This window comes from Leuciscus leuciscus (genome assembly GCF_965113295.1).
Source record: "Leuciscus leuciscus genome assembly, chromosome: 14".
NCBI lineage: Eukaryota > Metazoa > Chordata > Actinopteri > Cypriniformes > Leuciscidae > Leuciscus > Leuciscus leuciscus.
Window position 1 is genome coordinate 15,212,956 of NC_138738.1, and position 16,234 is coordinate 15,229,189.

At 40.7% G+C, this 16,234-nt stretch overlaps 1 protein-coding gene across 5 annotated transcripts in view; it reads left to right on the forward strand.

Moving 5' to 3' along the window:
* Positions 1 to 14,701, forward strand: part of mast2 (microtubule associated serine/threonine kinase 2) — a 135,768-nt gene extending 121,067 nt beyond the window's left edge. For 4 of the 5 annotated variants that reach the window (XM_082189853.1, XM_082189854.1, XM_082189855.1 and 1 more), the window contains 18 exons: positions 793 to 925; positions 1,235 to 1,305; positions 1,396 to 1,505; positions 1,638 to 1,846; positions 1,962 to 2,100; positions 2,420 to 2,552; positions 2,658 to 2,823; positions 3,105 to 3,206; positions 3,415 to 3,537; positions 3,678 to 3,787; positions 4,303 to 4,457; positions 4,550 to 4,842; positions 5,102 to 5,311; positions 8,169 to 8,395; positions 8,484 to 8,606; positions 8,692 to 8,828; positions 8,939 to 9,123; positions 9,405 to 14,701. In XM_082189853.1, coding sequence (XP_082045979.1) covers positions 793 to 925; positions 1,235 to 1,305; positions 1,396 to 1,505; positions 1,638 to 1,846; positions 1,962 to 2,100; positions 2,420 to 2,552; positions 2,658 to 2,823; positions 3,105 to 3,206; positions 3,415 to 3,537; positions 3,678 to 3,787; positions 4,303 to 4,457; positions 4,550 to 4,842; positions 5,102 to 5,311; positions 8,169 to 8,395; positions 8,484 to 8,606; positions 8,692 to 8,828; positions 8,939 to 9,123; positions 9,405 to 11,362 — 4,584 coding nt within the window. In that variant the 3' untranslated portion in view covers positions 11,363 to 14,701. The remainder of the gene's footprint in view (positions 1 to 792; positions 926 to 1,234; positions 1,306 to 1,395; positions 1,506 to 1,637; positions 1,847 to 1,961; positions 2,101 to 2,419; positions 2,553 to 2,657; positions 2,824 to 3,104; positions 3,207 to 3,414; positions 3,538 to 3,677; positions 3,788 to 4,302; positions 4,458 to 4,549; positions 4,843 to 5,101; positions 5,312 to 8,168; positions 8,396 to 8,483; positions 8,607 to 8,691; positions 8,829 to 8,938; positions 9,124 to 9,404) is intronic. The other variant, XR_014211536.1, reaches the window with a different exon arrangement.
* Positions 14,702 to 16,234: the final 1,533 nt, after the last annotated feature.

Below are 16,234 nucleotides of genomic sequence, written 5' to 3' on the forward strand. Positions count from 1 at the left end.
AAATGCACAATGATGTGTGTGATTCATTGTTTTGTTTTAAAGAATCATGGCAGACTTCAGTGCATTATAAAACCATGTCATAGTTTACAGTGCCCAAAACTGCACACATTCAAACCTAAAAGCTCCTCTGACTTCCACACGGAGCTGCATGGTTGTAGTCACATGTGTATTTTGAGTAATCTGGTGCATTCAGTAGTATGACAACATACAGTACAGCTCAGCACTGATGGAGGACCAGCAGCTGAGAGAGTAAATGAGCTGTTAACCTGTTCTGCTTCATGTGCGCACAAGGCATCCAAATACCTCAGTGTGACACCTGGAGACAAACCTGCCTAAATAAGCACACACACACACACACAAAATATCTAAACTGTTCCTTAAATAAATGACATTGATTTTGGCACTTAATTTGGCTCTTATTTTCCTTACATTCTTTCATTTTAATATGATAGTTTGTTAACATACTGTATATATAACATTGTTTCATCTTTTTGTGTGAATTTCCCTGAATAAGAAGACATTTTTGTCCAAAATGTTTATGAAGAAAAAAAGAGTTATGTATATGGTGATTTATAGACATTTGACTGTTATTAATAAATAATAAATAAAGTGTTATTACAGTAATAAGTTCATCATCATTTGAAATGTTTGTCCTGAAGTATTTGATCTTCGATCTACTCCAGATCTCTAGAATAAATATAATGATTGAGGATTGAGTGGGACTTAGTTTTTGTCAGATTTTAATGTTCATATTACTGTATGTGATCATATTTCTCCTGTGTATGTGTTTAGGAGTTTAACCCAGAGGAGTTCTACCACCTGTTAGAGGCTGCTGAAGGTCATGCTAAAGAAGGTCAAGGCATCAAGTCTGACATCCCTCGGTACATCATCAGCCAGCTGGGCCTCACCAGGGACCCCCTTGAGGGTAAGAATGCTACATACAGTCACCCTAAAAGCATTTGAACACTAAGCTACACTTAAAAATGTTATGAGATAAAAAAAAAAAAAGACATTGTAACATTTTCAGAAACAAATGATATTTTGTTATCTAATGCATTGTCATTCATATATTGTCAAGTGTGGCATAAGTGTTCTAATGCTTTTTGGGGACTGTATGAAGCAAATCTGATGTTATTGGTTTTGCAGTCTTTTATCAGGAGCTTCAATAACATTTGTGTTGTTTTTCAATTACACCTTTTCCTTTTCATTCCCTCTTTTCATTCTCGCTCTCTAGAAATGGCCCAGCTGAGTAGCTATGACAGTGGTAACCCTGAAACCCCAGAGACAGAGACAGATTCCACAGATGTGAGTAATCGAATAGAAATGTCTTCAATAACTCTATCGACTCTGTATACTAGCATTCAACTAAGACCAAATGCTTGTGTTTATATGCAGAGTCGAGGAGCCACCGTACAGCCACACCAGCTTCAGCCTCAGTCCAAAACTAAAACTCCTCGTGAGGAAGACTTTGAGACCATTAAACTCATCAGTAATGGAGCATATGGGTAAGACAGTTGAATTTCACAGCTACAGAAATGATTATAAATGCTAAGGTGTTACACTTTTAGAATGTCATCTCTTTAATAGTCAAAGGGTAAGGAGGCAGTTTGAAGTGATGCATGCCTCTCTCCACTCAGGGCTGTGTTTTTGGTGAGGCATAAGGAGACCCGTCAGCGATTTGCCATGAAGAAGATCAACAAGCAGAACCTGATCCTGAGAAACCAGATCCAGCAGGCCTTTGTGGAAAGAGACATCCTGACATTTGCAGAGAACCCTTTTGTTGTCAGCATGTTCTGCTCCTTTGAGACAAGGAGACATCTTTGCATGGTTATGGAGTATGTGGAGGGTGAGAAATACTTGTACAACATCTTTGTGGAGGGTGACTATGTTCATGGAGGACTTCAATATGGTATACACCCCAGAGTGATGCTGTAGTTGAAACTGTTTGTGTGTGTCTACAGGTGGGGACTGTGCCACTTTGCTGAAGCACATTGGAGCTCTGCCTGTGGACATGGCACGTATGTACTTTGCTGAGACTGTTCTAGCACTGGAATACCTTCACAACTATGGCATTGTGCACAGAGACCTCAAACCTGACAAGTAAGAAAATGCAACACCAATCCACCCTGTTTATAGTTGACTTTCTATTCTTAATACTGTATATATCTCACACACTATTGAAGCTTGCAAATCTTTAGGTATCACTATGATTCAGTCAAAGACCTCCTTCAGGGTTGTTTTTATTCTTTAGATTCCATCTAACTCGAATATAAAAACATATTTGTTTAGCATGCATGCTTGCTTGCTTAAGCTGTAACAGATCAGTTGGCTTTGGTTTAGACAGCATTTGTTTTAGATGGATGGATGGACTTTCACATTCATTGATGTCAGTATAAAAAAAAATCCTGTTTTTCTACAGTCTTCTGATTACTTCAATGGGACACGTCAAACTGACAGACTTTGGCCTGTCCAAAATTGGTTTAATGAGCTTAACAACCAATCTATATGAGGGCCACATTGAAAAAGATGCCCGTGAATTCCTTGACAAACAGGTACAAGTGTCCTCTGGGACTGTAATTTGTTGCGTTGTTTTTGTTTTTTATTTATATATATATATATAAAAGGAACGGCAGTTCTCAAAACTCTTTCTTTCTCAGGTGTGTGGTACTCCTGAATACATTGCTCCTGAGGTCATTCTGAGGCAGGGCTATGGTAAACCAGTGGACTGGTGGGCTATGGGAGTCATCTTGTACGAGTTTCTTGTGGGCTGTGCTCCCTTCTTTGGAGATACACCCGAGGAACTGTTTGGACAAGTCATCAGTGGTTAGTGTCGTATCTAGAAGAAAGTTCAAAAAAATATTTAATCATGAGAAACATTGCATTTATTATACAGTCGTGAGTTTCCAAACTTTTGACTGGTATGGCATGTGATATCAATTATCAGTTTTAATCTTACTTTTCTCTAGCCAGCCAATAGTTAATTTTGAAAAATAAAACTTCTTTTTTTTTTAAAAACTTAAAACTTAAATCAGCCTGTTTTATTTGAAATCTGACCTGTGAACCTAATTGTGTTGTTGATGATTTCTGTATGTTTGGTTCAACAGATGAGATAATCTGGCCAGAAGGTGATGAAGCTTTGCCTCCTGAGGCTCAAGATCTCATCTCCAAACTACTGCGGCAAAACCCTCTGGAGCGTCTGGGGACAGGTGTTCTAGCGCACAAATTCACACTTACTTGCACAGACTGACTTCTCCTTGATCTATTCCCTGGTTTAGTCTTAGAGGAGTGACTTGACTGATGTGCTGAGATTAATAGTGTATGAATGAACCTGAGCAGAAAATTTTGAGAAGAATCCCACATCTCTGTTCTCTGAGAAATATTTGAAGAGATCTTCTCTCTCTCTCTGTCTCACAGGGAGTGCGTTTGAGGTGAAACAGCACCGCTTTTTTACTGATCTGGACTGGAACAGTCTCCTGAGGCAGAAGGCTGAGTTCATTCCTCAGCTGGAGTCGGAGGATGACACTAGCTACTTTGACAGTACGTCTTCAGGCAGTAGGGAATGGAGTGAAATTTATAACAAGATACTTTACTCTCTTCCATACCTGCAGCACAGCACACACCACATGGGCTTATGTTCTCTAAAACACAATCTGAGATCTCTTTCTTCAACCCTCTAGCACGTTCAGATCGGTATCATCATGTAGACTCGGAGGAAGAGGATGACACTAATGATGATGACCATCTGGAGATCCGTCAGTTCTCCTCCTGTTCACCACGATTTAGCAAGGTGTGAAGTAACACATACTAACACTCTTTACAAAATGATATAAGATGTTCAATTAATAGTTAATTCATTAATAATAATCAAAATAAACAATTCTTCAGCTAACTAAGGTACTTTAAAAGCAGGGTGGAATATAGGGCATATGAAAATAAAGAAAAATGGGACAGAATGGAAAGAAACATAATTTTGCACTTTAAACCATTTTAGTACTGTGATGGGGCGCCATTTCAGTCACTTCCTGAATAATAACCTGTAGAGGACAACTGAAATTCTTTTTTACCTTTATTAACTGTAGACTGTTTGTGGTTGCCAGCACAGTTTACAGTTTTTGTATCTGCTATACAACAACTTATGGTCATAATTTAGTGTTGATATCTGTTCTGCTTAATTATAAGTTCAGTCTAATGCCTTAACAGTTTATACCGTTTTCAAAGTTCAGAGTTGCTTCTGTTTCTCTCATTTCTTCCTTTTTTAACTTCATCTGTCTTCATCTCTCCACATCGATCTCCCTCTCTCAGGTATATAGTAGTATGGAGCGTCTTTCCTTGCATGAGGAGAAGCGCACCCCTCCTCCCACTAAGCGCAGTCTGAGTGAAGAAGGAGGAGAGCGGATCGACAGTCTCAGTGGCCTAAAGTCTAGAGACCGGAGCTGGCTGGTTGGCTCACCAGAGATGTGAGTGAAACACCTCAAATCAATCTGATGAATAAATAACAGAAACTATTTGTCCAACATTGTGTCATAAACATGTTTGGTTTTTTATGCAGCTTAAGGAAGCGTCTCTCTGTTTCCGAGTCGTCTCACACTGAGAGTGATTCTAGCCCACCTCTGACTGTACGTCGCCGCTGCTGCTCAGCCATCATCGAAATGCCTCGATTCGCCATTTCCAGTGAAGAGGATGGCGGTGTGGGGGGCAGGAAGACCCCTGTGAGGGGCCCTCGTGTGGAAGATCTGCCTCAGGCCATTCCAGAGCTCCCTGTGGAGAGAGAGCTCAGGCTGGATGAATCACCCACCATACCAGGCTCCACTTCCAGCCAGATCAGCCAATCTACTCTCACATGTCAGTCTTTATGAATTACTCTGGGGAGTATCTGTACTAGCTTTAGCCCCCCCAAAAAAAAAAAAATGTTCACAAGATTTTCAAGACAAGTCAAAGATTTAATGAGGCGTAAAAATGTCTCATAAAAAGGTGCAAAAAATTACTGGGGTTTATGATTTCAAGTAACACCATATTCAACCATTCTGATAGTTTGCCATTTTCTATACACATATCTCTGACATCTCTCATTTTTAATTTATGTGCATGCGTGTGATTTCAGCTGGTAGTTCTGCTGATGTGTTGGATCGAGCTTCTCGCTACAGTGCTGAAAGTTCTGAAAACTCCACCCCTAAAGCCATCAGTGATTTGGCGGCTCGAAGAGCTCGCCACAGACTGCTATCAGGAGATACAGAGAAACACGCATCACGACCTCTTAACAAAGTCATCAAATCAGCCTCAGCAACTACTCTCTCACTAATGATTCCTGCTGGTAAGTGCATATGATTGGTCATCATGATTTTGCCATGCATGACATCTCTAGATCAACATCTTTTGTTGGTCCTTGAACAAACTAGGGCTGTCAAGCTATTAATAATTTTTATCTAATTAATCGCAAACTAATTGCAGATCAAATTTGGCTGAAAAATTACCCCCAAAAGATAAAGCCATTATTGTGTGTGAAAATGAGAAAAGCATCAAATAGAAATTACAAATAGTAGATCAAAAATATATATATATATTTTATTTGATTCAACATAGAATTTATTACACATACCCCCGGTTTCACAGACAAGGGTTAAGACAAGCCTCAGATTAAAATGAATGTTTGAGCTGTTTTAACTGAAAGTAACTTGCACTGACAAATCTTAAAATATGTCAGTGCCATTGTTTTGTCTCAAGATGCACACCAGTAATGTTTTTTTCTAAGGTGCATTTTTAAAAGCTTCTTAAATGTCCTAATTGAACCAAAGCCTAATCCTGGCTTAGTCTAAGACCTGTCTGTGAAACCAGGCCATAAACTTTTAGGCTTCAACGGACATAAGAGTGAGTATATGATGACAGAATTTTCTTTAATGGGTTTTTATTAATATGGAAGTATGAAAAAACAACAAAAAACATTTTAGTGAAATTATACTCTAAAGAAACTAAAACTGCCAGTATGTTGCGGTAAATGTCTAAATGAGTAAGTCATTGAGTCATTCATTCGATTCGTTCAAACGGCTGATTCATTCAGGAATTAAGTAAATGGCTTTCTTTATGAATGGGCCATTGAATCATTGGTTTACCCGACTGATTCGCTTAAAACGTAATTCAGAAACAAAACAATTCTGTGTTTTGCTCAAGGACGCACAACAGTTCTGCTCTGGCTTTATAGGTAATATTTTGTTGGCAAAATTGAGCAAAAGCCGACAATATTGTATCTAAACAATATTGTGTCTAAAATATAACACTATTAAATATTTATTGAACTGGTGTATAAAATCAATATCACATTTGCACTTGTGCTATTCGTGACGAAAACAGCACTTGTGTGATATTGCTGAACTATATCATGATATAGATATGAGACAAAACTTATACAGGGGTATTTTTGCCCTGATATCTTGAATTTTAGGGGCATTAACTGCATTCTATAGGCTACATCACACTGTGAGTTGTTGCCCTGCATCATGTTCATCAACAATCAACTGTATAAAAATGTAAGGTGAACTATGCAGGGCAGGTGTGTTAAATGCATTAATAATATTAGCATGTTATTTTCCCCATTACAAATTAATTAAATTAACATGTTAAATCGACAGCCCTAAAACAAACATGATGATATATGATGATAGGTTGGCAACCTTTTGCTTACACCAACATGGAACATGTCCTACTAGTCAAAATCACAGTCTCTTGATTGGATTGGCTGTCTCCTATCATTTAGAAGAAATGTGTGTGGCTGTCCAGGGCTCGAAATTTACTTTTTTACTTGGTAGCACTGGTGCTCCCAACTTTCAAAAAGTTAGGAGCACCAGCAAAAATTTAGGAGCACCCACCAAAAATTAAGGAGCACCACAACTACAAATGATATATTTACAGATTTCATTTCACTGGTGCTTAACACATCCTGTGGCCACTGGCCAAGATTTGAAATTTGGTCTTCTGGCTCTATATCATTTCACCCCGATGATATTGGCACATGATTTTCCATTTGCATACGTCATTTTAATCGCAACTCCGTTCTTTTTCCATGAGCTGCAACATAGGTTTAAATTTAGTGAAGGCAAGCTCTTCTTTGGCGATGGTGTATGCGGTGTTATATTTGACGTATAATTAGCTCTGCCAAAAGAGCGGAACGACCAGCAGAATCCTGCCGATTAAAAGCCTTAATAATCGAACCTGATTTGTTTGCCACACACCTGTCCCTGCATTTTTTGCTTGGCACTCTATTGCTATTAATATGCTGTATTAATCTTTGTTAATCTTAGTTAATAAAAATACAGCTGTTCATTGTTCGTTCATGTTACTTCACAGTGCATTAATTATGTTAACAAATAAAAAAAAATATTTCAATAATGTAGGCTATTAGTAGCCTAAATGTTGAAATTAACATTAACAATGGTTAACAAATGAACAAAGTGCAGTTTATTAACAGTACGTTAACTAATGTAGTTAACTAGAATTTAATAAATGAAACATTATTGTAAAGTGTTACCGATTTGTTATACACCGATTCAGACGTCTCGTGAGTTCAGTGTTGGACAGATCAGTTGTTTTAACCATTCATTAAAGTGAATCAGACGTGTAGCCTACGGCACGCGTTGTGTGTGATTATCCTGGCAGTTTATTTTTTAGCACAATTCACACTCTGCGGTAATTCAGGAGAAAAAATGTTCCGAATGCTCCACGTGAAACTTTTCTATCGTGTCAAATGATTTTGATTAATATGTGCGAGGGAGAGAGAGCAAGACAGCGCTCGTGTTGTTTGAAAACGTGAGAGTGCGGGCGCGCAGCCGGGGCTCTCTCTCGTACTTATATATGCGCCCTTTAAAGCGCAGCAATCATTCTATTCTACATCACTCACCGATCAAATAAGGCTTTGGCGGCCGCCCAAAAAAATTCAATGCAGGAAAACCCCTGGATTGGTTATATAACGTTGGATAGAATGATGGTCCGGCCATCGCGTATCAGCGCACATAAGGTACACACTGTGAAGTAATTTGCAAACGTTTTTTAGAGAAATGAAAACAGGTCGCACCACAACCATTATTTGCACTCGCACAAATGCGACCAAAATGGTCGCAATTTCGAGCCTTGCTATCAGACTTTAACTGATGTTCAAATTCTTTTTTCTTCTCTTTCAGATCACCATGGTGCCTCTCCTCTTGCCAGTCCCATGTCCCCTCATTCTCTTTCGTCCAACCCCTCGTCACGTGACTCCTCTCCCAGCCGAGACCTGTCCCCAGCTGTCTGCAGTGTTAAACCCGCCATAGTCATTCACAGAGCCGGCAAGAAATATGGTTTTACCCTGCGTGCCATCAGGGTTTACATGGGAGACACAGACATTTATACTGTGCACCACATGGTCTGGGTGAGTACGGCAGTTACAGTTATTCTCCATGATGGAGTTAGACCGCACCAATTTGTGGTTTTGAGTGCTCTAACATATTGCTTTGCAGCACGTGGAGGATGGAGGACCTGCTCATGAGGCTGGACTGAGAGAGGGAGATCTTATTACACATGTTAATGGAGAGCCTGTCCATGGACTTGTGCACACAGAAGTTGTAGAGCTCATTCTCAAGGTACATTGGCAGCCATAATCTGATGAGCCTTGTTGCTTTTGAATTTATTGGTATTAAGAATATATATCTTTTTTTTTTTTTGCAGAGTGGTAGTAAGGTGTCCATCTCTGCTACACCTTTTGAGAATACATCTATTAAGGTTGGCCCTGCACGCAAAACCAGCTACAAGTCCAAAATGGCCCGCCGCAACAAAAGAACGAAAACCAGAGAAGGACAAGACAGGTGATGTATAACATTTACCATCCTCCAAATACTTGTGTCCCTCTGATTTCAATTCCTCAGGCTTTCATTTACTGTCCCATTTATGGTTTGTATATGGTTATCCATTACAGTAAGAAGAAAAACTCGCTATTCCGTAAGATCACCAAGCAGGCTACTCTTCTCCACACCAGTCGCAGCTTGTCCTCTCTGAACCGCTCAGTCTCATCTGGTGACAGTGTCCCGGGGTCTCCCACTCACATGTCCCCTCGTTCACCCACACAGGGCTGTCGTTCCACACCTGAGTCAGCCCACTCAGGTAAAGCCTTTATCTTTATTTACATACAGTAATGAAGATAGCAAACAGTATTCAAATATTACATACATCATACAGACCTACTACTGTCATTACAATTTTGATACACATACCGCCATGCCAGATAATATTCTCATTTAATTTTACATTGCAGCATCTTAAAATATTGTGTATTAGTTCCCCATGACGTCATCAATGCAGTTTCTAAAATAATTCCATTCATCCATTCATTTGTTTTGTTAATAGTTAATCTGTAACCTTAACCCTCTCTTTCTCTAATGCAGTTGGTGGGAACTCATCCCAAAGTAGCTCACCTAGCTCCAGTGTGCCAAACTCTCCTGCCAGTTCTGGTCAGATCAGACCGAGCTCTTTGCATGGTCTAGCCCCCAAACTGCAGCGCCAGTACCGCTCCCCCCGCCGGAAGTCCGCAGGCAACATCCCCTTATCCCCTCTGGCTCGTACACCGTCGCCCACCCCTCAGAACACCTCCCCTCAGCGTTCTCCTTCACCTCTTCCAAGCCACGCACTTCTCACTTCTTCAATTGGCCAGTCTTTCCCTGTCAAACTCCACTCTTCACCTCCCTTAGTAAGACAGATATCCCGCCCTAAGAGTGCGGATCCTCCTCGCTCTCCTCTGCTCAAACGTGTCCAGTCAGCTGAGAAACTTGCAGCTTCTCTTTCTTCTTCATCGTCTTCACCTTCTCCTTCCTCTGCTGCTGATAAAAAACTGCCAGTTGGGGCCAGCCGCAAACACAGTCTTGATACTTCACATTCAGAGTTTAAAAAGGAGATGCTACAGCGAGACCCTAGTTTACAGAGCCTGCAGGAATCAGCCAGTGAGACTCTAATGGGAGGAAGAGTGTCTCCTGCAGAAAAGGGCAGCCTGCAGAAGAGTTCAGTTCGAAAACTGGGTCGGCAAGAAGGTCCTGAATCTGGAACTGGAACTCTGGGACTTGTTCCTGGGAAGAGTAAACTGAAAGACAAGCTGTCTGCCATACGCCAGGATCGTGCTGAGCGCCGCGAGTCTCTTCAAAAGCAAGATGCCATCCACGAGGTGGATTCCTCAGAGGATGAGACAGACGAAGGGTCAGAAGACAGCCAAGATGGACGCAGGACAAGCTACGTTCCTCCTAGCCATATCTTGAGGCCTACTACTGTAATGGCCTCTCCCCATACCATCAGAATCGGACCAGCAGCTCCACCAACACTGGGACTGATGCCCTCAACAGTTGCACCACCAGGCTCACCCCAGCCTGGTCAAGGACTGCAGATACAAAGCCAAAGTACAACTCAATCTCAGACACAAACTTCAACCTCACCGCCAATGCAAGCTGCAGCCAAGTCCCCAGAACAGAATCCCACAACCTCTACTATGGCCCAAGACTCCAATTCAACACTAGCGGATGACTCGACAAAGAAAGAGTCAAAGGTACAGGACTGTAGTCTTAGGCCTTCTCCACTTCAACCCAGCCCTCTGTCCAGCACTTTTTCCACCCATGGCAGCGCCTTTACCTCTGTCAGCAAAGACCCCTTTGTCAAACCTACCACACCTCCATTGGATCCCCGGAGGACCTTCAAAACTTCTGAGCCCAGGTCCAAAACCAATGGTAGAATGGATTCTAGCACTGCTTCTGTAGTAGCCTGGGATACTCCTGTTGCTACCACACCAACCGGAGGCATCACTAAGGAGATGAAAGAGGCCGACAACCGCAGACAGGCTGCAGCCACTGCTGCTGCTACCGCCTCTGCATCCACTGCCTCTGAGAGTGGAATGGACAAAGTTGTGTCTCAGTTGGCCACTGTTGCTAAGAGTGTACTTGGCCCTGTCAAGCTCAACATCACAGGTACTAAAGAGGCCTCAGAGCGGACAAAGGACCAGCGTCCCCAGGTAGATGCCAACCACCCAAAGATAAAAGAATGTCGTCTGGAGCGTCCTGATTCTCCTGACCGCTCGAGTCCCTCTGCTGCTTCTGGCTCCCAGTCTTCAAGGCTGACTGAATCTCCCTCTAAACAAACATTATCTAAATCTGAGCCAGCTTCAACTTCTCAGAGGTCTTTAGAGGTCCAAGAGACTTCAAAAAGGCCAGCTCCTCCAAACTCCCAAGCTAAGGAAGAGAATCAGGAAAGACCAGGGACTTCACAAAGTGGCACCACACCAAGGCCTAGGTCTGAAGCACAATCACGGGCCCAGGCAAAGCCCAATTCCACTACTTCACGAGATAAATCTAACAAGACAACGTAGCAGCCTTGCATAAAGACCCATTTTCTCCAGCTTTAATTTAACTTGCCTATTAACAGACATTTTAACACAAAGTAGTTGTCCTGTTTAATGTCAGTATCCCTGTGAAAAGATTCTGGAAAGATAAGACAGAAGAAGAGATAGAGGTATTTACAGATGAGCCCAAAAGCTTAATTTCAGAGAGTTTTATGCTCTCCCATTCACAAAATAATTGTGAGGTTGTGTAATTGTTTTGCTTTTCTTGTTCCTCCTTTTCAAGTATTTTTCTCAGCAGCTAGAAAACTTGGAAAAATGTGTGGTTCTGCACCCTGAGAGCCAGAAACCCTATCCACTTAGAGTGCTTTAAGAATCTTCTGTTGTAGTAGGTATAGTTGTGCCTTAAAGCAACACCTCAACATTTCACTTGTATTTCTTTCTGCCTGTTCATCTTTGAAGGAAGACACATAGCAGCAATAAGAGTAGCGTATCCCGAGCAATTTTTACAAACACACCAGGTTGATTTCATCACACTTGTAGTATGTAAGAAAAACCAAACTGCGTTTTCCATCTTTCTCACTCATTTCATTTTTCAGTTGTGTCGAACAGCTGTGAGATCTATGTCTATGAAAATCGACCTGAGATTTTCCCATGGCACTGCCATCATTAATGTTGTACATGGTAACTGAAATTTGGATGTACATTGTGGAAGAATGATGGTCATTAATGGCAAGAATTACATCTTTACATGTTACTCTGTTTCTTATCAGAATTAAAGATGTTATTTGTAATTATTTGTAATTACTATGTGTAACGAATCATGTGATTTTTGGCCATCATTCACATCCCAATAAAGCTACATATCGTAGCTAAAGACATTACTGAAAGAGCAAGTAACTTGCACATCATTATGTTTAGATCTTGTTTGGTTTAGTCCTTGTTCAAAATTCCAAGCGGACCATTTTATTTCTTACTCGGCGTGCATTTTATTTTCTCTCATTTTAATATTTGGACCAATTTGCTGTCTCTGTATATTTGTTTGCCTATTTTTTTTCCCGTTTTTTCCTTTCCTTTCAGACTTGTATCTTGTGTGTGTGTGTGTGTGTGTGTGTGTGTGTGTGTGTGTGTGTGTGTGTGTGTGTGTGTGTGTGTGTGTGTATAGAGCATGTTTGAGTGTGGGTTCTTATATAATGTATATTTTAAAAAAAGTCTGTTCTTTGTTAGTTTTATGCCCTAAACAATGGGAGTTTGTTTTTAATTGGTGTCCTGTCTTTGCCATATCAGCTCTGTCTGACTCGGCTCTTTGAAATATACCAGGCAAAGATGTATTTGCACAAACCCTTTTTATTTTGTGTGTAATTAATATGAAAACCAATAAATACAGTATCCAGTTAGATCCCAGACTCGATTGGGGTCTTGAGGGGTTTGACCAGTAAATGAGACTGTGGTACGCTTTCATATTATCTTGACATTACAATGTGTTAACACCATATTGTATTCAAAGCTTAACCTGTGGAACTATAATTGTTTTAATCACATTTTGCATTTCTAATCGAAACCAATCATCTGTATTGTGTTTCTGCTCAGTTTACCACTCAATATTTATGCATGTGCAAGTTCAACACTTGCCACTAATATAAAAGGGGTCTTGTTGCTCAGAAAGTCAGTTCCAAAAGTTAGGCTGTTTCCAACATCAACTGTGCTACTTTGTCCCTGCCCATATGGAAAATTAAAGTTTTTTTTTTTTTTTTTGGTTAGACTTTATGACTGATTGTGATTTGAAGTCACGTGATGATGGTATGTACAGTACAGTTACACTATAACCTTATTCATGTTTTGTCCATATAAAATGTGAATGGATGTCTTGCACATTTATGCTTCTTTAGGGAATGGAGCTGTTGATCGCATTGCTGCCTGAAGCTTAATTCCTGATGAACCTTATTAACCTGGGCACCATGATCAGTGACAAAAATGCACTTGTAGCGAGAATGGCATTTGGATCAAGTTGGAAATGCATCTGTGGGCAGTCAGGTTTAATACTGTGTTTGCCCTGTTGCGTCTTGAGAACACTGATCGATCTTACACACTAGTGGCCAAGGCATAAATACACTGTTATTAAAAAAAAAGACCAAGGCCTTAACCATTATGTCCACAAGAGATGAATTACAACTCAATCCTACTCCAAAGTTACATTCTCATACCCAGATAACTTGAATCTCCATTTAAACTAAATGTGTTGGGCTTAGAGAAACTGCCCTTAAATGTTTACATGTGTTAAACCTTGAGAGAACATTTGTAAATGGCACACTAGCGTATTATGTCTACATAATGTGTCGTATAGCGCAAGTGCTCTGGCACGTTTTGTTGCTTAGATGATAGCAGACCACTAGTGATTTCCTTTCTGGCTGCACTGCGTTTGAGATTTTACAGGGTGTGAAGACATTAAGTAACTGTTGCATTCACTCCTAGTATCTTATTTTTTTACATGTAGTTTCTGATGACCTTCTTTACATTATATATGTGCTTTTCACAAAAAAGGAAAGCATTGTAATTTTCTCATGTGTGAAAATGCGTTAAATTCATCTCTGCCCCCTGGGCTCGTGAGCTGCCGAGGGCTGTGAAAGAGCGCTAACTGCCTTCTCGTGTACGTGTACGTGATGTGGATAATGATGATGGTTGGGCTATTTGTTGAGGTAAAGTCAGGTATCAGAATGCCTGTGGTGGTCATCCATCAATGTCCCGCAGCCACATACCACCATGTACGCGCTAGTGAAATGTAATCTCACACACAGTCTAGAGCAAATTCACCCGCCACCTCTCACCTGTGGTATAGTTAGGCTCTATATGAACGAAAACCTTTGGAGCACACATATACTGTACACACGACTTGCATCTAACCATATAGACTCCATGTCCAACCACTGCCCTCTCCTTATGTCTGTGTGTCTTTGTGTTTGACCCAAATGGCAGCACAGATGAGATGGTTCACTTTAATGTAAATATGTTGAAGTCTAGTGTTCTGAGTGTCTTTAATATGAAAAGAAGTTATTTGGTGTGCAATGGCCATTGCCTTAGACATGACGCATAGATGAATGGGACGATGACTAAATATTATTTGTATTTTAAGACTTGACACTCAATTATGGTGATATAGTGGTATGGATTTAGGGCACTGTCCATGTGTCCGTCTTGCTTTGTCCAAGACTAATGGAGACAGTGTGCTTGTACAGACACAAGTGAAAAGAAATGGGCAAAGAAAAAAACTTCTACAGTTAAACCAGTGCAATATCTTACAATTTTCTATTGTGGTAAGACGCATGTTTGTTGTTAATCCTACCTTATGAATAATAAAGCTTTTTTAAGTAACTCACATGTGGTTTGCATTTATTCACTGACTATAGAGCATTAGGTTGATGCAAATGGATTTGCCTAATGGATGTTGCAATTAACAGCAAATGTATAGTGTTGCATGCAACAGCTTTTTGTTTACAGTATATCAACTCAGCAACCCCCCCCCCCAAAAAAATCAGGTTTTTAAAAGATACATTTGTAAAATCCACATAAGCTTTACAGATTGGAAAGGGTTTAAACAATGTGTTCATGCTTGTTAAATGAGCCTAACTCAGCATAACTAACTGTTAGCACCAAATAGAATTGCAAAAAACTTTCAAACAAGTTTTTAAAACACTCCCGTCCTCCATTGCGTAGACAAACTGATTCAATGTCAGGCCACTCAAACACATTGCAACAGGTTCCAGTTCCAGTATGTGCCACAGAAATGATTGAGCTAACAGTATGAGCAGCAGTAGAGTACTGCAATAATCAATTTCAAGTATAGTTCTCATCAGCATAAGCGAAACCCGAAGAAATATAGAAAAATATATATTTGTACTTGTCATTTTTTATATCAATATAGATTGAGTAAAGAATCTATCTAAGTAGTTGGTTTGTCTAAAGCTCTACGAAAACTTTATCTGGACATTCTTTGGCCCATTAAAATATTTAGTCTATCCATAAGAAAGGTTGCATTTTACATCGGGCAGTTGTATTTGAATCCGTTAAATGTGGAGTAAGAAATCTGCACATATTTTAGCTTTTAGAATCGAGAAATTCACTCCCAGCTCCATTTCCCCTTCATTTAAGCATGTTGAATGGATCCCTATGGACCGTTATTATAGGTATTTGCTCACCCACCTGTCATAAGCTTGTTTCAGGGAATTCATTGCCTTAATGAATGTAGAAGACAGTCCTCACAGGATGTATACACCATGTTATAGACATAGCATGCCATGGCTAAGCACTGACAAGGCGGCAATAATGGAGCCCATTACATTCTGGTGTGTGTGTGTTTTTTTTCAGATGGGTTATGTTTGAGAGCAGTATGCCCTGAGGCCAAAGACAAGGGGGTCAAAGGTTAGCTGGCTTGCTTAAAAGGTGCCCACCATAGGGGATAATTGGATCCTGTCCTGCCTTCATTTACCAGTTTTCCATTAGCAGGACTAAAATGTGCACACTTAAACCTGTTCCTCAGACCCCCTGGCTTACCATCTCCCTACGGCATGCAAACCGCTGGAGAATGAAGATCCTCTGTTGACCCAATGTGTCGCTTCCTCTCCCCCTTCCCCCTCTGACAGGACGCTGGTGCCACTGATGGATTGCTGGCTGAGTCTCTCTCTGACACCCGCTCTACATGACCGGGTAAATTCATTCCATTCCTGCCTCTCTCTACACAGCCGCCCATCCCAGCATCCACTGCCTGACAGCAAGCCTAATGGGGGGACCAGGCCAAATGGATTTCAGAAGAAAAGCGAAGGAGGGCAGGGCCTCAGGGGGGCAATAATTCTCCCCTATTTCAGAATTTATTTTCCCAAATTCTCTCACTTTTTTCACCTCCAAGTT